Source organism: Scomber scombrus, chromosome 9 (assembly GCF_963691925.1).
Source record: "Scomber scombrus chromosome 9, fScoSco1.1, whole genome shotgun sequence".
Taxonomy (NCBI): domain Eukaryota; kingdom Metazoa; phylum Chordata; class Actinopteri; order Scombriformes; family Scombridae; genus Scomber; species Scomber scombrus.
In genome coordinates, this window is record NC_084978.1 from 810414 (window position 1) to 826152 (window position 15739).

At 43.6% G+C, this 15739-nt stretch overlaps 1 protein-coding gene across 1 annotated transcript in view; it reads right to left on the reverse strand.

Moving 5' to 3' along the window:
* Positions 1-873: 873 nt before the first annotated feature.
* Positions 874-15739, reverse strand: part of LOC133985981 (coiled-coil domain-containing protein 69-like) — a 29204-nt gene continuing 14338 nt past the window's right edge. The window contains exons 2-9 of the mRNA XM_062425743.1: positions 9378-9444; positions 6836-7014; positions 3851-3938; positions 3567-3640; positions 3108-3209; positions 2789-2908; positions 2562-2659; positions 874-1048 (exon numbers count right to left, since the gene is read on the reverse strand). Of these exons, the coding sequence (XP_062281727.1) occupies positions 874-1048; positions 2562-2659; positions 2789-2908; positions 3108-3209; positions 3567-3640; positions 3851-3938; positions 6836-7014; positions 9378-9444 (903 nt within the window). The remainder of the gene's footprint in view (positions 1049-2561; positions 2660-2788; positions 2909-3107; positions 3210-3566; positions 3641-3850; positions 3939-6835; positions 7015-9377; positions 9445-15739) is intronic.

Sequence of the window (15739 nt, forward strand, 5' to 3'; positions counted from 1 at the left end):
CAAACATAATCACAGCTGTTCCTCCTGCAGGTCAAAAATAAAGCTTAACGTTAAATTATCTCACAATTCAATGAAAGTCGGGATGATTATTGAACCATAAGTTTGATTTTTAGGTAATTAAATGAAATAAATCCAGATTTCTGACATAAAATCATTAATAAACGGGTCAAATCAAACCTGAGACCAACAGGCGGGTTAATAAGAGATGCAGAGTTTTATGTTTAAAGCTGCAATAATTATAATAATTGGCGTATAATTGATTAATCACGAACTATTTTGATCATAGATTAATCGCTTTGATTCTTTTAAGGGAAGAAAAAGTGAAAGTTCTGATTCAGCTTCTTAACTGTGAATATTTTCTGGTTTTTTATGACCAGTAACTGAACATCTTTAAGAGACTTGAGGTCATAAAACGACCCAAACAACTAATTAATTGATTAATCGAGAAAAAAACCATCAACAGATTAATTAGTAAAGAAATAATCGTTAGTTGCAGCTGTTGTGATTTTGCACATTTGAATGGGAGCTGTTTGTAGTTTGTCTCGTAGCAGCTGCTGTAGTGAAGCTGATTGAATGAAACACTGAAGGAGAAAAACGTTCTGAGGCTCAACAGGAAGTGACATCACACTCGGTGACGCCGCCGTTCATCGACAAAATAAAAGAGTTAAACACAAAAACTCAGACGAGCAGAAACACATCAGATCAGTCGCTAAGAGTCCTCAGAGGTTTGATCATGTGGTCGTTCTCTGGTCCCCCCCCTGTTATTTAGGAGAGGAGGGGGGGGGGTCATGTGACAGGATCCAGGTTTTAAAGCCCTTAAATCTGATCCCGGAGCAGCAGAGTGAATGAAACAGTCCGGTTTGTGCGCTGGGATCATCTGGGAGCGATCTCAGGCACCATGGCTGCGATGTGGATGGTCGGGCCGCGGCTCGAGTCTCTGTGTCTCAGCTTAAACATCAGCTGCTCTTTTTCCTGAGAAAGTTTCTGGTTCACTATAACCTGCCTCTCCAGCGCAGCCTTGAGGTCCTGCTGCTCCTTCGACAGCTGCCTGAAGAGACGAGAGAGAAGAAAGAGAGATTAACATCATCTTCTGAGGCACTGCAGCAGGTTCTTCCAGAGAAGAGGAGGAAGAGGAGGAAGATGAGGAGGAGGAAGAGGAGGAGGAGGATGAAGAATAGGAAGATGAGGAAGGTGAGGATGAAGAGGAGCAGGATGAGGAGGAGGATAAAGAGGAAGAGGAGAAGGAAGAGGAGCAGGAGGAGGAAGATGAGGAGGAGGATGAGGAAGATGAGGAGGAAGAGGAGGAGGGTGAGGAAGAAGAGGAGCAGGGAGGAGGAAGAGGAAGATGAGGAGGATGAGGAAGAAGAGGAGCAGGAGGAAGAGGAGGGTGATGAGGAAGAAGAGGAGCAGGAGGAAGAGGAGGTTGATGAGGAAGAAGAGGAGTTTTTATCTAAATTGAATCATACAAGTTTCTGTTTTAAAGTTTAAATTTATTTGAGATCAAACTTCTCAATTTATAAAGTTTTTAATTCACTGTTGAGTTGATTTATTTTGTTGTAACTAATAAAACTTCTCAGATTGTTTCTACTTGTTGTTAAATGTTAAAATCAGAAGCTTCTGATAGTTTAACGAGCAGCAAACTCATCAGAATAGTAAATAACGTCAGGAGGAAAAAGCTTTAATACATGAAGTTTTAAAGTGATTTGTTAGTTTAGCATTTTAATTTAAGCTGAATTGTGTTTTATGTTTTATTCTATTTTTTCATCTTGTGTGTTTTTAATTAATTCTTACTGAGTTTCATTCACTATTTTAATTACATTTAACACTTTTTTAATACATAAAAGTGCAATTAAACACATTTTTAATAGTCAAACTAATCAAAGAATGCCGGAAGACCAGCAGGGACAATAAAACCTAATTAATATTATTTATTAAGCACATTAATTTCCTGTCTGCATCATTCAAAGCTTTTAGTTCTGATCACAGTTATAACATTTATAAACTTATTTTTCTTACATTGTTTTGTCTGCTTTTGTTTTTTCAAAAACAAAGTGATTTATTGCAGCAGGAGAAACGTCCAGCAGGAGGCGCCAAAGTACTGCTGGTGTTAGTTTAAGGAGAGGAGGAAAAGGAGGATGATGAGGAGGACGATGAGGAGGAAAAGGAGGATGATGAGGAGGAGGAGGAGGAGAAAGAGGAAGAAAAGGAAGAAGAGGAGGAGTATGAGGATGAAGAGGAGGATGAGGAGTAAAATGAGGAAGAGGAGGATGAGGAAGAGGAGGAAAAGGAGGAAGAAGAGGAGGAGCATGAGGAAGATGAAGAGGATGAGGAGGGTAAGGAGGAGGAGGAAGAGGAAGTAGAGGAGAATGATGAGGAGAAGGAAAAGGAGCAGGATGAAGAGGAAGATGATGAAGAGGAGGAAAAGGAGGAAGAGGAAGTAGAGGAGGATGATGAAGAGGAGGTGAAGGAGGATGAAGAGGAGGAGGATGATGAGGATGATGAAGAGGAGGAGGATGATGAGGATGATGAAGAGGAGGGTAACATGTTAATAATGAACTTACTGAATGAGACTTTGACAGTTTTCTATTCTGACTCCCAGATCTTCGTTCTGCTGCAAGATGTTAATGATCTGATCCTCCAGAGACAGATTCTTCTCCACCTGAAGGAGGAAGAGGAGGAGGAGGAGGACGAGGAGGAAGAGGAGGAGGAGGAAGAGGAGGAGGTATAATATATCTCATAGTATATTTTATATTATATTTCAGGAGTTTTATTTTGAAGGTCTTCCTACCAGCGCGTCCATCTGCTGCAGCTTCCTGTTCTGCTCCTGCACGCGCTCAGACTTCATCTCGATGACGAACAGCAGAGACTCCTGCTCAGACTCCCAGAATGCACCGGGGCTGCCGTGGGCCTAAAGGTCAGAGGTCAAAGGTCAAAGGTCAGAGAGTTTATTAAAGAATCCAGAAACAGAAATCATGACGTCAGACTGACAAAGAGTTTAATACTTAATAAATGTTTATAGTTTTACTTTGAGATTCATTCTGATTAAAGAAAATAACACACACAGTAACACACACACACACCCCCCCCCCCACAGTAACCCCCCCCACCTGTATATTCCTCTTCAGATCTTTCTTAAACGTAGATTCTTGGACTCGTCTCTTCAGCTCGTTATAAACCTGCAGATCAGCTGACAGCTCCGACACCTTTACCTTTAATAACACAGACCAGCAGCATGAGTACACACACACACACACACACACACAAACACACACACACACACACACGCACGCACGCACGCACGCACGCACGCACGCACGCACGCACGCACGCACGCACGCACGCACGCACGCACGCACGCACGCACGCACGCACGCACGCACACACACACACACACACACACACACACACACACACACACACACACACACACACACACACACACACACACAGATCAGCAGCATGAGTACACACACACACACACACACACACACACACACACACACACACACACACACACACAATCTATAAACTAATAAATGAAATCATCTTCTTATCTTTATTTTTACCTTCAGCTCGTTTTCAGCAGCCTGAAACTTTTCTGTCAGCTCAGTTTTTTCTTCTTTGTTTCTTTTCTGAAGTTCTGCAGAAAACAAGTCAAACAAACATCATCAGCAGATTAAACAGAGAACAATGAGACACATCAGGAATTATAGCTGTTATTATTAAATTATTAAGTTATAATAAATACTGAACATGATTAAATAATAATAACTGATTACAGACTTTATTATTATTATTATTGTTAGTTTTGAATCTGCAGCTTTAGCCTCATCCATAACTCAGCTGTTACCTTCCACGCGTCTCTCATGATCCTCAGTAGCTGTTTTACTTCTCTGTTCGTGCAGAACGTTTAAATCAGCCGTCGTCTCCGTTTTCACCTGAAATAAATAAATAAATAAATAAATAAATAAATAAATAAATAAATAAATAAATAAATAAATAAATCACATTAGAAACCGAACCGAACATCATCACACTGAAACTTTAACTCTTAGGAAACGTTACACACGGCTCCTTAGGGACAACAAATATTATACATTAATATTATTTTCCACTTTCCATTAATTATTTGTTTTAATCAACATCAGTCCTGATAATAAATATCAGATATTCATTAATTATCAGGATTTTAACCCTTTAAATGTCAGTTTGTTTGTTTATATATAAAGCTGTTTTATAATGCTCAAAGCTCAATAACTGACTGTAACTTATACAATAAATGTGCTGAATGTTTGCACACACACACACACACACACACACACACACACACACACACACACACACACACACACACACACGAAAAGCCTCCTTAGTGAGGAACAAAGGGTTAAGAAGATACAGCAAAGTCATCTGAAAGTCATATGTTAAAGTATGAGACTGTAAATGTGTGTGTGTGTTGGGGTGTGTGTGTCTGTGTGTGTGTGTGTGTGTGTGTCTGTGTGTATGTGTGTGTGTGTGTGTGTGTGTGTGTGTGTGTGTGTGTGTGTGTCTGTGTGTGTGTGTGTGTGTGTCTGTGTGTATGTGTGTGTGTGTGTGTGTGTGTGTGTGTGTGTGTCTGTGTGTATGTGTGTGTGTGTGTGTGTGTGTGTCTGTGTGTATGTGTGTGTGTGTGTGTGTGTGTATGTGTGTGTGTGTGTGTGTGTGTGTGTGTGTGGGGTCACAGCGAGGACATCAAATGACAAACTCCTGGCTGCACACTCAGGTGATCACATGACCGTCAGAGGTCTGAGCCGCTCTGCTCTATGAATAAACTTCTTCTTCTCTGGTTTCTGATCATGATGAAGCAAACTTCATCACCCCGCCCCCCCTCCACCCCCCCCCATCCCCCCCTCCTCATGTGAGCGTTAATCTGAGCAGATTTAAACCCGTTCACACCCGGCTCGGTCCAGCAGGTCTGAGCTCAGGTTCAGGTTCTCATTAAATATATTTTTAGATGCAGAGACTCTTCATCTCTGAAACTAACAGCAGCTCTGAAGAAGCTTCGAGAGTCACAGACAAACACTAAAGGCTCTGAACCGAGTCTCCTTTCTGTCTGCAGACTCTGAGTCAGTGTGTGTTTATACTCTGGTCTCCGTCTCTAAACTCAGACTCTCTAATAACGGAGCGTGTTGGAAGCGTTTCCTCTGTTTTCAACATGTGACGTCACATCTGAGCAAAGACTCTTCTTCTCTTCTTTTCTGAGACAGGATCCTAAAGACTGCTCCTCAGCTTCTATCAGTGTCTGGGGAGTAATGTCCACTGGGGAGGAGAGGGAGGAGAGGGAGGAGAGGGGGGAGAGGGGGGAGAGGGAGGAGAGGGAGGAGAGGGAGGACAGGGAGGAGAGGGAGGACAGGGAGGAGAGGGAGGACAGAGAGGACAGGGAGGACAGAGAGGAGAGAGAGGAGAGGGAGGAGAGGGAGGAGAGGGAGGACAGAGAGGACAGGGAGGACAGAGAGGAGAGAGAGGAGAGGGAGGAGAGGGAGGAGAGGGAGGACAGAGAGGAGAGAGAGGAGAGGGAGGACAGGGAGGAGAGGGAGGAGTGGGAGGACAGGGAGGAGAGGGAGGACAGGGAGGACAGGGAGGAGGGGGAGGACAGGGAGGAGAGGGAGTACAGGGAGGAGAGGGAGGACAGGGAGGAGAGGGAGGACAGAGAGGAGAGAGAGGAGAGGGAGGACTGGAAAGAACAGGGAAGACAGGGAGGAGAGGGAGGACAGGGAGGACAGGGAGGAGTGGGAGGACAGGGAGGACAGGGAGGAGTGGGAGGAGTGGGAGGAGTGGGAGGACAGGGAGGAGAGGGAGGAGAGGGAGTACAGGGAGGAGAGGGAGGACAGAGAGGGGAGGGAATACAGGGAGGAGTGGGAGGAGTGGGAGGACAGGGAGGAGAGGGAGGAGAGGGAGTACAGGGAGGAGTGGGAGGAGTGGGAGGACAGGGAGGAGAGGGAGGAGAGGGAGTACAGGGAGGAGAGGGAGGACAGAGAGGAGAGGGAATACAGGGAGGAGAGGGAGGACAGGGAGGACAGGGAGGACAGGGAGGAGTGGGAGGACAGGGAGGACAGGGAGGAGTGGGAGGACAGGGAGGACAGGGAGGAGTGGGAGGAGAGGGAGGACAGGGAGGAGTGGGAGGAGTGGGAGGACAGGGAGGAGAGGGAGGAGAGGGAGTACAGGGAGGAGAGGGAGGACAGGGAGGAGAGGGAATACAGGGAGGAGAGGGAGGACAGGGAGGACAGGGAGGACAGGGAGGAGTGGGAGGACAGGGAGGACAGGGAGGAGTGGGAGGACAGGGAGGACAGGGAGGAGTGGGAGGAGAGGGAGGACAGGGAGGAGTGGGAGGAGTGGGAGGACAGGGAGGAGAGGGAGGAGAGGGAGTACAGGGAGGAGAGGGAGGACAGGGAGGACAGAGAGGAGAGGGAATACAGGGAGGACTGGAAAGAACAGGGAAGACAGGGAGGAGAGGGAGGACAGGGAGGACAGGGAGGAGTGGGAGGACAGAGAGGAGAGGGAGGAGAGGGAGGACAGGGAAGACAGAGAGGAGAGGGAGGAGAGGGAGGAGAGGGAGGACAGGGAGGAGAGGGAGGACAGGGAGGACAGGGAGGAGAGGGAGGACAGGGAGGAGAAGGAGGAGAGGGAGGACAGGGAGGAGAGGGAGGACAGGGAGGAGAGGGAGGACAGGGAGGACAGAGAGGAGGGGGAGGACAGGGAGGAGAGGGAGGACAGGGAGGAGAAGGAGGTGAGGGAGGACAGTGTGATCCTCATATAGAAACCACCGTCTCCTCTAACATGGTGCAGGTTGTCTCACCTTATCGAGGATGCTCAGGACGAGAGCGCACACCTCCTCGTCTCCGTGGTCCTTCAGGAGCTCCGCCCTCTCTGGGTTCCCATTGGCCGAGAGCACTTCCTTTAACGTCCTCAGCTGCCACTCGAAGCGCTCGAGCTGCTTCTCCAGACAGACGTCAGGAGAGCCGGACGCAGCGTTTCCTGCAGAGACGAGAAGAAAAGACGACAAGAAAAAGTGTTTAAAACTAACTAATGAAAACATATGTGGGAGGAAATGACCCCGATGATGTCACAGTGATGTCATCGTGTTGTCAGGGGAACCAAACAGGGACTCATTATAATGTTTGGATATTACAAACATATGTATTTAAACTCATGATCCCTGAAATAATTTGATAATAAGATGAACAAAAGCACATTTTGGGCATTTTTGCTTGAAAATTTACTAAAACAATGAATCAATGATCCAAATAGTTGCAGATTAATCAATAAACTAATCGATTAATCGTTGCAGCTCTATAAAAGTTGTTTTGTTGTTTCAGTGACTGAAGTTCAGGATTTCAGGTGTCGAAGAGTTAAAACTGTGAAGCTGCTTCACAGGTATGATGTCATCGTCACGGAAAATTAACAAACAGACATTCACACACACACACACACACACACATATATACACACACACACACACACACACCCACACACACACACCCACACACTCACACACAGTTCCACACACACACACACAGTTCCACACACACACACACACACACACACACACACACACACTCAGACACACACACACACACACACACATACAGACACACACCCACACATACACCCACACCCACGCACATATACACAAACACACACACTCTCACACACACACACACACACACACCCACACACAGACACATACACACCCACACACACACCCACACACACCAATGACATCATCTACATGCAGACACACGCTCGCTGCGTTCACTTCCACTGACGTCTTCTTTTCTGAACACGAAGCATCAGAAACATCATGAAGATAATTATCAGATATTTAATTAAAGGAAAACACGTAAAAACTAGCGGACAAAATATCAGTTAATGAAGGTTTGTTTTATTATTTTATGTGATTTGTTAAAGATTTAATGGTTGTTTTAATACAATCTCATAAATCTGGAATAAATACCTCACAATCTTTAAGTAATTATTTGGTTTTATAGTAAAACTGATAAACTGTGAAAAGTATTTTGTTCTTTAAGCTCTTTTTCTCCAGAGTGATTCTTCCAAAGACCAAATATTAAAGCTGATATATTGATAATATGACTGATCGCTGTCTGTATGTTGAGGTTTGGCTCCATCGGCTGCATCTCTCAGTGATTCACAGACTGATGACGGCAGCGTGAGCCTGTTTTAAATAAGCGGTTTCTGCCCATTTAAACTGAACAATCTGCTCATAAACAGGAAGAAATGAGGAAGTGAGTGTAAACTGAGTCACAGCTTCTCTCAACAACCTCCTCGGCTTTACTGTCAGGATGGAAAATAAACTGATTTCACTCTGTTATTAAACTGTCGTCACTCAGGTGTTTGTTAGTCTGACTGCTTCTATTAGGATTCCTCACAGCTTATTCAAACATTTACACAAACAGCAGCGACTTAAAGTGTTCTGATGAGGAGGAAGAAGAAAAAAAAACTTTCCAAATAAGCTCTGTTCTTATTTAAATGATTCACAACAGACTGTTGAGATCCAGAGATGGATCTTTGCTCAGTAAACGAGCACTTATGGTTGTTAATGGTTCAGTTAGAGCTGCATGATGAGTGAAATGTTTAATGCAGAAAAAGCTCATTTTAAGTTAAACCGTAACAGATAAAAGCTGCTGTATCTGCTGATGTGAAGTCGACTCAACACGCATGCAGTATATAATGTGTAGAGTTAGCATGCAGTATATAATGCGTAGAGTTAGCATGCAGTATATAATGTGTAGAGTTAGCATGCAGTATATAATGCGTAGAGTTAGCATGCAGTATATAATGCGTAGAGTTAGCATGCAGTATATAATGTGTAGAGTTAGTATGCAGTATATAATGTGTAGAGTTAGTATGCAGTATATACTGTGTAGAGTTAGCATGCAGTATATAATGCGTAGAGTTAGCATGCAGTATATACTGTGTCATTTCTTATCTGTCATCAGTGTGACACATGCTGACATTCATCTGACAGATTCTCAAGAAGTGTGGTTCAGAAACAAAGACGAGCAAACAGGAAGTGAGAGGAGGTAAAACCACAGTCTGAACACACACACACACACACACACACACACACACACACACACACACACACACACACACACACACACACACACACACACACACACACACACACACACACAGACTTACCAGAACCACTGACCCAAAAATCTCCTCTTCTCTATCACACAAACTGTCCCCAATTAACTGGTCTTAAGTCTGGTTTGTGTTCCCAAAAGTGGCTTAAATCAAAAACACACACACACACACACACACACACACACACACACACACACACACACACACACACACACACACTCTCTCACCTCCGTCATCTCGGCGGTTCTTGTCTTTCTGTGTCTTCTTCTCTCCCTTCTTGCCTTTGCTTTTCTTCTGTTAACAGAAAGAGAAAAAACAAGTTTCAGTGAGAAAATATATAAAAAGAACAGAAACTGATATGAAGTCGAGAGTTTATCGGCTCACTACATCAGATATTTAAAAAGGACTCAATCAAAGTGCTCCCAGTGTGTTTTTTATAAAACAAACCATCAGATAATTAATCAATAATGAAAATAAAACCTAAAGGGGAGAACGGGGTTGACTGACTCTACTGCATCTGTTCTCAGACTCCTACTTTAAAACATTAAATAAGTATAGTTATCAAGAAATTATCTTACAGAGTTTAGCTGAGATGTTACTTCAAAGGGAATTTCTTGAGTAAACTGCTTTAACACTGAGCCGAGAGGACGTTTAGTGTTTTTATGTGAAAATGTAAATATCAAACTCTTCAGTGTTTCTCTTCTTTTACACAATGAGCATTAAAAAGTATGAAGAGAGAGCGATAGTTAGGGAGGTTTTATTCTTAGCTACACCAAAACAAAACGTGTTTGTTAACTTAACTGGTAGCAAAAAATCCCAGTTGGGGAAGTTTGTCACTTTCTGTTTGGGGTTGGTTGTCACATGTTGGTATTTATACATATATAATGTGATATATATAGTTCTTACTTTCTTTTAAGATGTAGAATGAACAAGAACTTAGTCAGGAAGACAAACAAAGAGCCAGACTCCTCAAGATGTGAAGCTCAGAGTGTCTTACTACCAACCTCCATGGTGTCTTACTACCAACCTCCATGGTGTCTTACTACCAACCTCCATGGTGTCTTACTACCAACCTCCATGATGTCTTACTACCAACCTCAGTGTCTTACTACCAACCTCCATGGTGTCTTACTACCAACCCCATAGTGTCTTACTACCGACCTCCATGGTGTCTTACTACCAACCTCCATGGTGTCTTACTACCAACCCCATAGTGTCTTACTACAAACGTCCATGGTGTCTTAACTACCAACCTCCATGGTGTCTTACTACCAACCTCATAGTGTCTTACTACCAACCTCCATGGTGTCTTACTACCAACCTCCATGGTGTCTTACTACCAACCTCCATGGTGTCTTACTACCAACTTCCATGGTGTCTTACTACCAACGTCCATGGTGTCTTACTACCAACCTCATAGTGTCTTACTACCAACCTCATAGTGTCTTACTACCAACCTCCATGGTGTCTTACTACCAACCTCATAGTGTCTTACTACCAACCTCCATAGTATCTTACTACCAACCTCCATGGTGTCTTACTACCAACCTCCATGGTGTCTTACTACCAACCTCCACAGTGTCTTACTACCAACCTCCACGGTGTCTTACTACCAACCTCCACAGTGTCTTACTACCAACCTCCACGATGTCTTACTACCAACCTCCATGGTGTCTTACTACCAACCTCCATGGTGTCTTACTACCAACCTCCACAGTGTCTTACTACCAACCTCCATGATGTCTTACTACCAACCTCCATGGTGTCTTACTACCAACCTCCATGATTTCTTACTACCAACCTCAGTGTCTTACTACCAACCTCCATGGTGTCTTACTACCAACCCCATAGTGTCTTACTACCGACCTCCATGGTGTCTTACTACCAACCTCCATGGTGTCTTACTACCAACCCCATAGTGTCTTACTACAAACGTCCATGGTGTCTTAATTACCAACCTCCATGGTGTCTTACTACCAACCTCATAGTGTCTTACTACCAACCTCCATGGTGTCTTACTACCAACCTCCATGGTGTCTTACTACCAACCTCCATGGTGTCTTACTACCAACTTCCATGGTGTCTTACTACCAACGTCCATGGTGTCTTACTACCAACCTCATAGTGTCTTACTACCAACCTCATAGTGTCTTACTACCAACCTCCATGGTGTCTTACTACCAACCTCATAGTGTCTTACTACCAACCTCCATAGTATCTTACTACCAACCTCCATGGTGTCTTACTACCAACCTCCATGGTGTCTTACTACCAACCTCCACAGTGTCTTACTACCAACCTCCACAGTGTCTTACTACCAACCTCCACGGTGTCTTACTACCAACCTCCACAGTGTCTTACTACCAACCTCCATGTTGTCTTACTACCAACCTCCATGGTGTCTTACTACCAACCTCCATGGTGTCTTACTACCAACCTCCATGGTGTCTTACTACCAACCTCCACAGTGTCTTACTACCAACCTCCATGATGTCTTACTACCAACCTCCATGGTGTCTTACTACCAACCTCCATGATGTCTTACTACCAACCTCAGTGTCTTACTACCAACCTCCATGGTGTCTTACTACCAACCCCATAGTGTCTTACTACCGACCTCCATGGTGTCTTACTACCAACCTCCATGGTGTCTTACTACCAACCCCATAGTGTCTTACTACAAACGTCCATGGTGTCTTAACTACCAACCTCCATGGTGTCTTACTACCAACCTCATAGTGTCTTACTACCAACCTCCATGGTGTCTTACTACCAACCTCCATGGTGTCTTACTACCAACCTCCATGGTGTCTTACTACCAACTTCCATGGTGTCTTACTACCAACGTCCATGGTGTCTTACTACCAACCTCATAGTGTCTTACTACCAACCTCATAGTGTCTTACTACCAACCTCCATGGTGTCTTACTACCAACCTCATAGTGTCTTACTACCAACCTCCATAGTATCTTACTACCAACCTCCATGGTGTCTTACTACCAACCTCCACAGTGTCTTACTACCAACCTCCACGGTGTCTTACTACCAACCTCCACAGTGTCTTACTACCAACCTCCACGGTGTCTTACTACCAACCTCCATGATGTCTTACTACCAACCTCCATGGTGTCTTACTACCAACCTCCATGGTGTCTTACTACCAACCTCCATGGTGTCTTACTACCAACCTCATAGTGTCTTACTACCAACCTCCATGGTGTCTTACTACCAACCTCCATGGTGTCTTACTACCAACCTCCATGGTGTCTTACTACCAACTTCCATGGTGTCTTACTACCAACGTCCATGGTGTCTTACTACCAACCTCATAGTGTCTTACTACCAACCTCATAGTGTCTTACTACCAACCTCCATGGTGTCTTACTACCAACCTCATAGTGTCTTACTACCAACCTCCATAGTATCTTACTACCAACCTCCATGGTGTCTTACTACCAACCTCCATGGTGTCTTACTACCAACCTCCACAGTGTCTTACTACCAACCTCCACGGTGTCTTACTACCAACCTCCACAGTGTCTTACTACCAACCTCCATGATGTCTTACTACCAACCTCCATGGTGTCTTACTACCAACCTCCATGGTGTCTTACTACCAACCTCCACAGTGTCTTACTACCAACCTCCATGATGTCTTACTAACAACCTCCATGGTGTCTTACTACCAACCTCCATGATGTCTTACTACCAACCTCAGTGTCTTACTACCAACCTCCATGGTGTCTTACTACCAACCCCATAGTGTCTTACTACCGACCTCCATGGTGTCTTACTACCAACCTCATAGTGTCTTACTACCAACCTCCATAGTATCTTACTACCAACCTCCATGGTGTCTTACTACCAACCTCCATGGTGTCTTACTACCAACCTCCACAGTGTCTTACTACCAACCTCCACAGTGTCTTACTACCAACCTCCACGGTGTCTTACTACCAACCTCCACGATGTCTTACTACCAACCTCCATGGTGTCTTACTACCAACCTCCATGGTGTCTTACTACCAACCTCCACAGTGTCTTACTACCAACCTCCATGATGTCTTACTACCAACCTCCATGGTGTCTTACTACCAACCTCCACAGTGTCTTACTACCAACCTCCACGGTGTCTTACTACCAACCTCCACAGTGTCTTACTACCAACCTCGATGGTGTCTTACTACCAACCCCATAGTGTCTTACTACGAACCTCCATGGTATCTTACTACCAACCTCCACGGTGTCTTACTACCAACCTCCACAGTGTCTTACTACCAACGTCCATGGTGTCTTACTACCAACCCCATAGTGTCTTACTACGAACCTCCATGGTATCTTACTACCAACGTCCATGGTGTCTTACTACCAACCTCATAGTGTCTTACTACCAACCTCCACGGTGTCTTACTACCAACGTCCATGGTGTCTTACTACGAACCTCCATGGTGTCTTACTACGAACCTCACGATGGGGACGATGTCACATATTAGACGGCTCATATCTTTATAACAGAATCAGCTGAAGGAGAGTAAAACATCTCTATTCCTACCTGACACTTTAGGCTTTCATTACTAATTAAAAGGGAATTTATTCAGTATACAGTTTATGAGGAATGACTACCAACCTGTTTTCCTCTAGCAGGAGAATCTGCTCTTTAACTATATTCATCTACATGTGGAACCCAACCAGCTGTTGTTTATTAATCAGTTAAATCTATTAATGACAAACATCAGAAGGCTTTTGGGACCTGGACCTGCATCGTCTGTCCCGACCACCCCCGACCCCCTCCTGACCCCCCCAGCTGCAGGTCTGGTGTTAAACTGGAGCAGAGCTTGTTATGAAAGCTGAGTGTGACTCTGCCAGCTTCATTAGTCCTCACATGACTGACGCCTGAAGCTTTCACTGTTTTTCTTCCTCTGTTGTTTCATTATTACGTAACTTCAGCTGCTCAACTTTGTTTGTTTGAGCTGCTGATTAAAAATAAAAAGGACATTCAGATCCAAAACATGCAGTTCCTCGGACGGCCACTAGAGGCTCCAAACGTGAGTCAATCCCAACAATCCTCTGTGTTATAATTAACTATTTTACAGCTTTGGTCTCTGTTTACATTTTATAAAGGTTTAAACTTATGAAAGGGTCATTGATGTTTAGTCAGATTTAAAGGGTTAAAATGATAAAATAAACGTATGAATAACTTGCACACATTCTTTTTTTGTGGTCCCAGCATCAAGTTTCTGCTTTTATTCCATTTAGAGAGAATATATTAGAGGATTATGGCAAAAATGTCTAAGTGGTGTAACCATAAAAACTTTGTACCAAATAATTCAACTTGCTTAAAAACAGTAAATTGTCAATAAAACACCATATCAACTAGTTTGGCATGATCTTACATTATAACTTTATATTAAATAAAGGTAATGGAATACAATTGTTCTAAATATTACATTTACTCTGGGTTACCATGGAGATCAGGAAACATTTACATGTTTTAAATGAAGTCATTATTAGTATAAGTCCACTTAAATACACTGTAGGTGATAAAATATGTAATTATCATTCTTTTGTGGTTACACCATTTGACGTTTTGTTTGCATCGCTCTACATGAAGTGTAGAGCAATGCAGCTCAGTTCAGTTTTATTGTGTCATAAAATAACATCCAAACAAGACTTTTCCACGTGTTCACCAGGAGAATGAGCGAGTATAATGTTTATCATGTTCAACATCTCAGATCAACACTGAACACAAAGAACAGCTGATGACAGATTCACAGCGATCTAAAAAAACATCCGTCACACAACAAACGTCATGAACGTCTGAGTCAGTGTGATGTCGGGGTTTCCACAGCGACTCATCTCCTGAATCAGAGTCACTGACTGTAACTCGTCATCAAACGGCTGCACTGAGTTTACATGTTGAATTACAGTGTTTGTGTTTGACCGATACTCAGCTCTGTCCCTGAACGCCTCACTGCTGCTGCTGCACTTTAACAGCATGTAGTAAAATGAACCACAAACAGCGACGTGAGTGATTTCCTCCAAACCATCGAGCCAGGCATCATTACAGGCCGACGGTATTATAGCACAAACATTCAGCCTCCAGACTTCATTTACAGACCCTCAACCAATCAGATCATCACACAGAACATAAGCAACAAGAAAATAAGAAGTGCAGCTTTCTTTAATTATGCTCCAAAATGAGCAAATCTACTTTAAACTCTAAGAGATTAAAACATATATTTAATCTGGCTTTTAATTAGTGTCACTTTAACTTATTGTATTTTTTATGTTTCTCTGTAAAACACTTTGAGCTACATCTCCTGTATGAAAGCTGCTTTATAAATAAAGTTTATTATTATTATTATTAAAAGCTCAATAAGACCAAAATGTTATGATCAACTTTCATGAACTGAAACACTGAAATAGAGACGCTACGCCTTTAACCTGTGAATCTGGAGTTACACCATTGTTATGTTACCTAGTTAACGTTGTTGCCATGGTAGCGACGTCCCTGTGATGCAACCACCTGTCACTCAAAGCAGCCTCGCCTTTAGTTATACAGGTTAGTAATAATAAGTGTTGGTAAGAT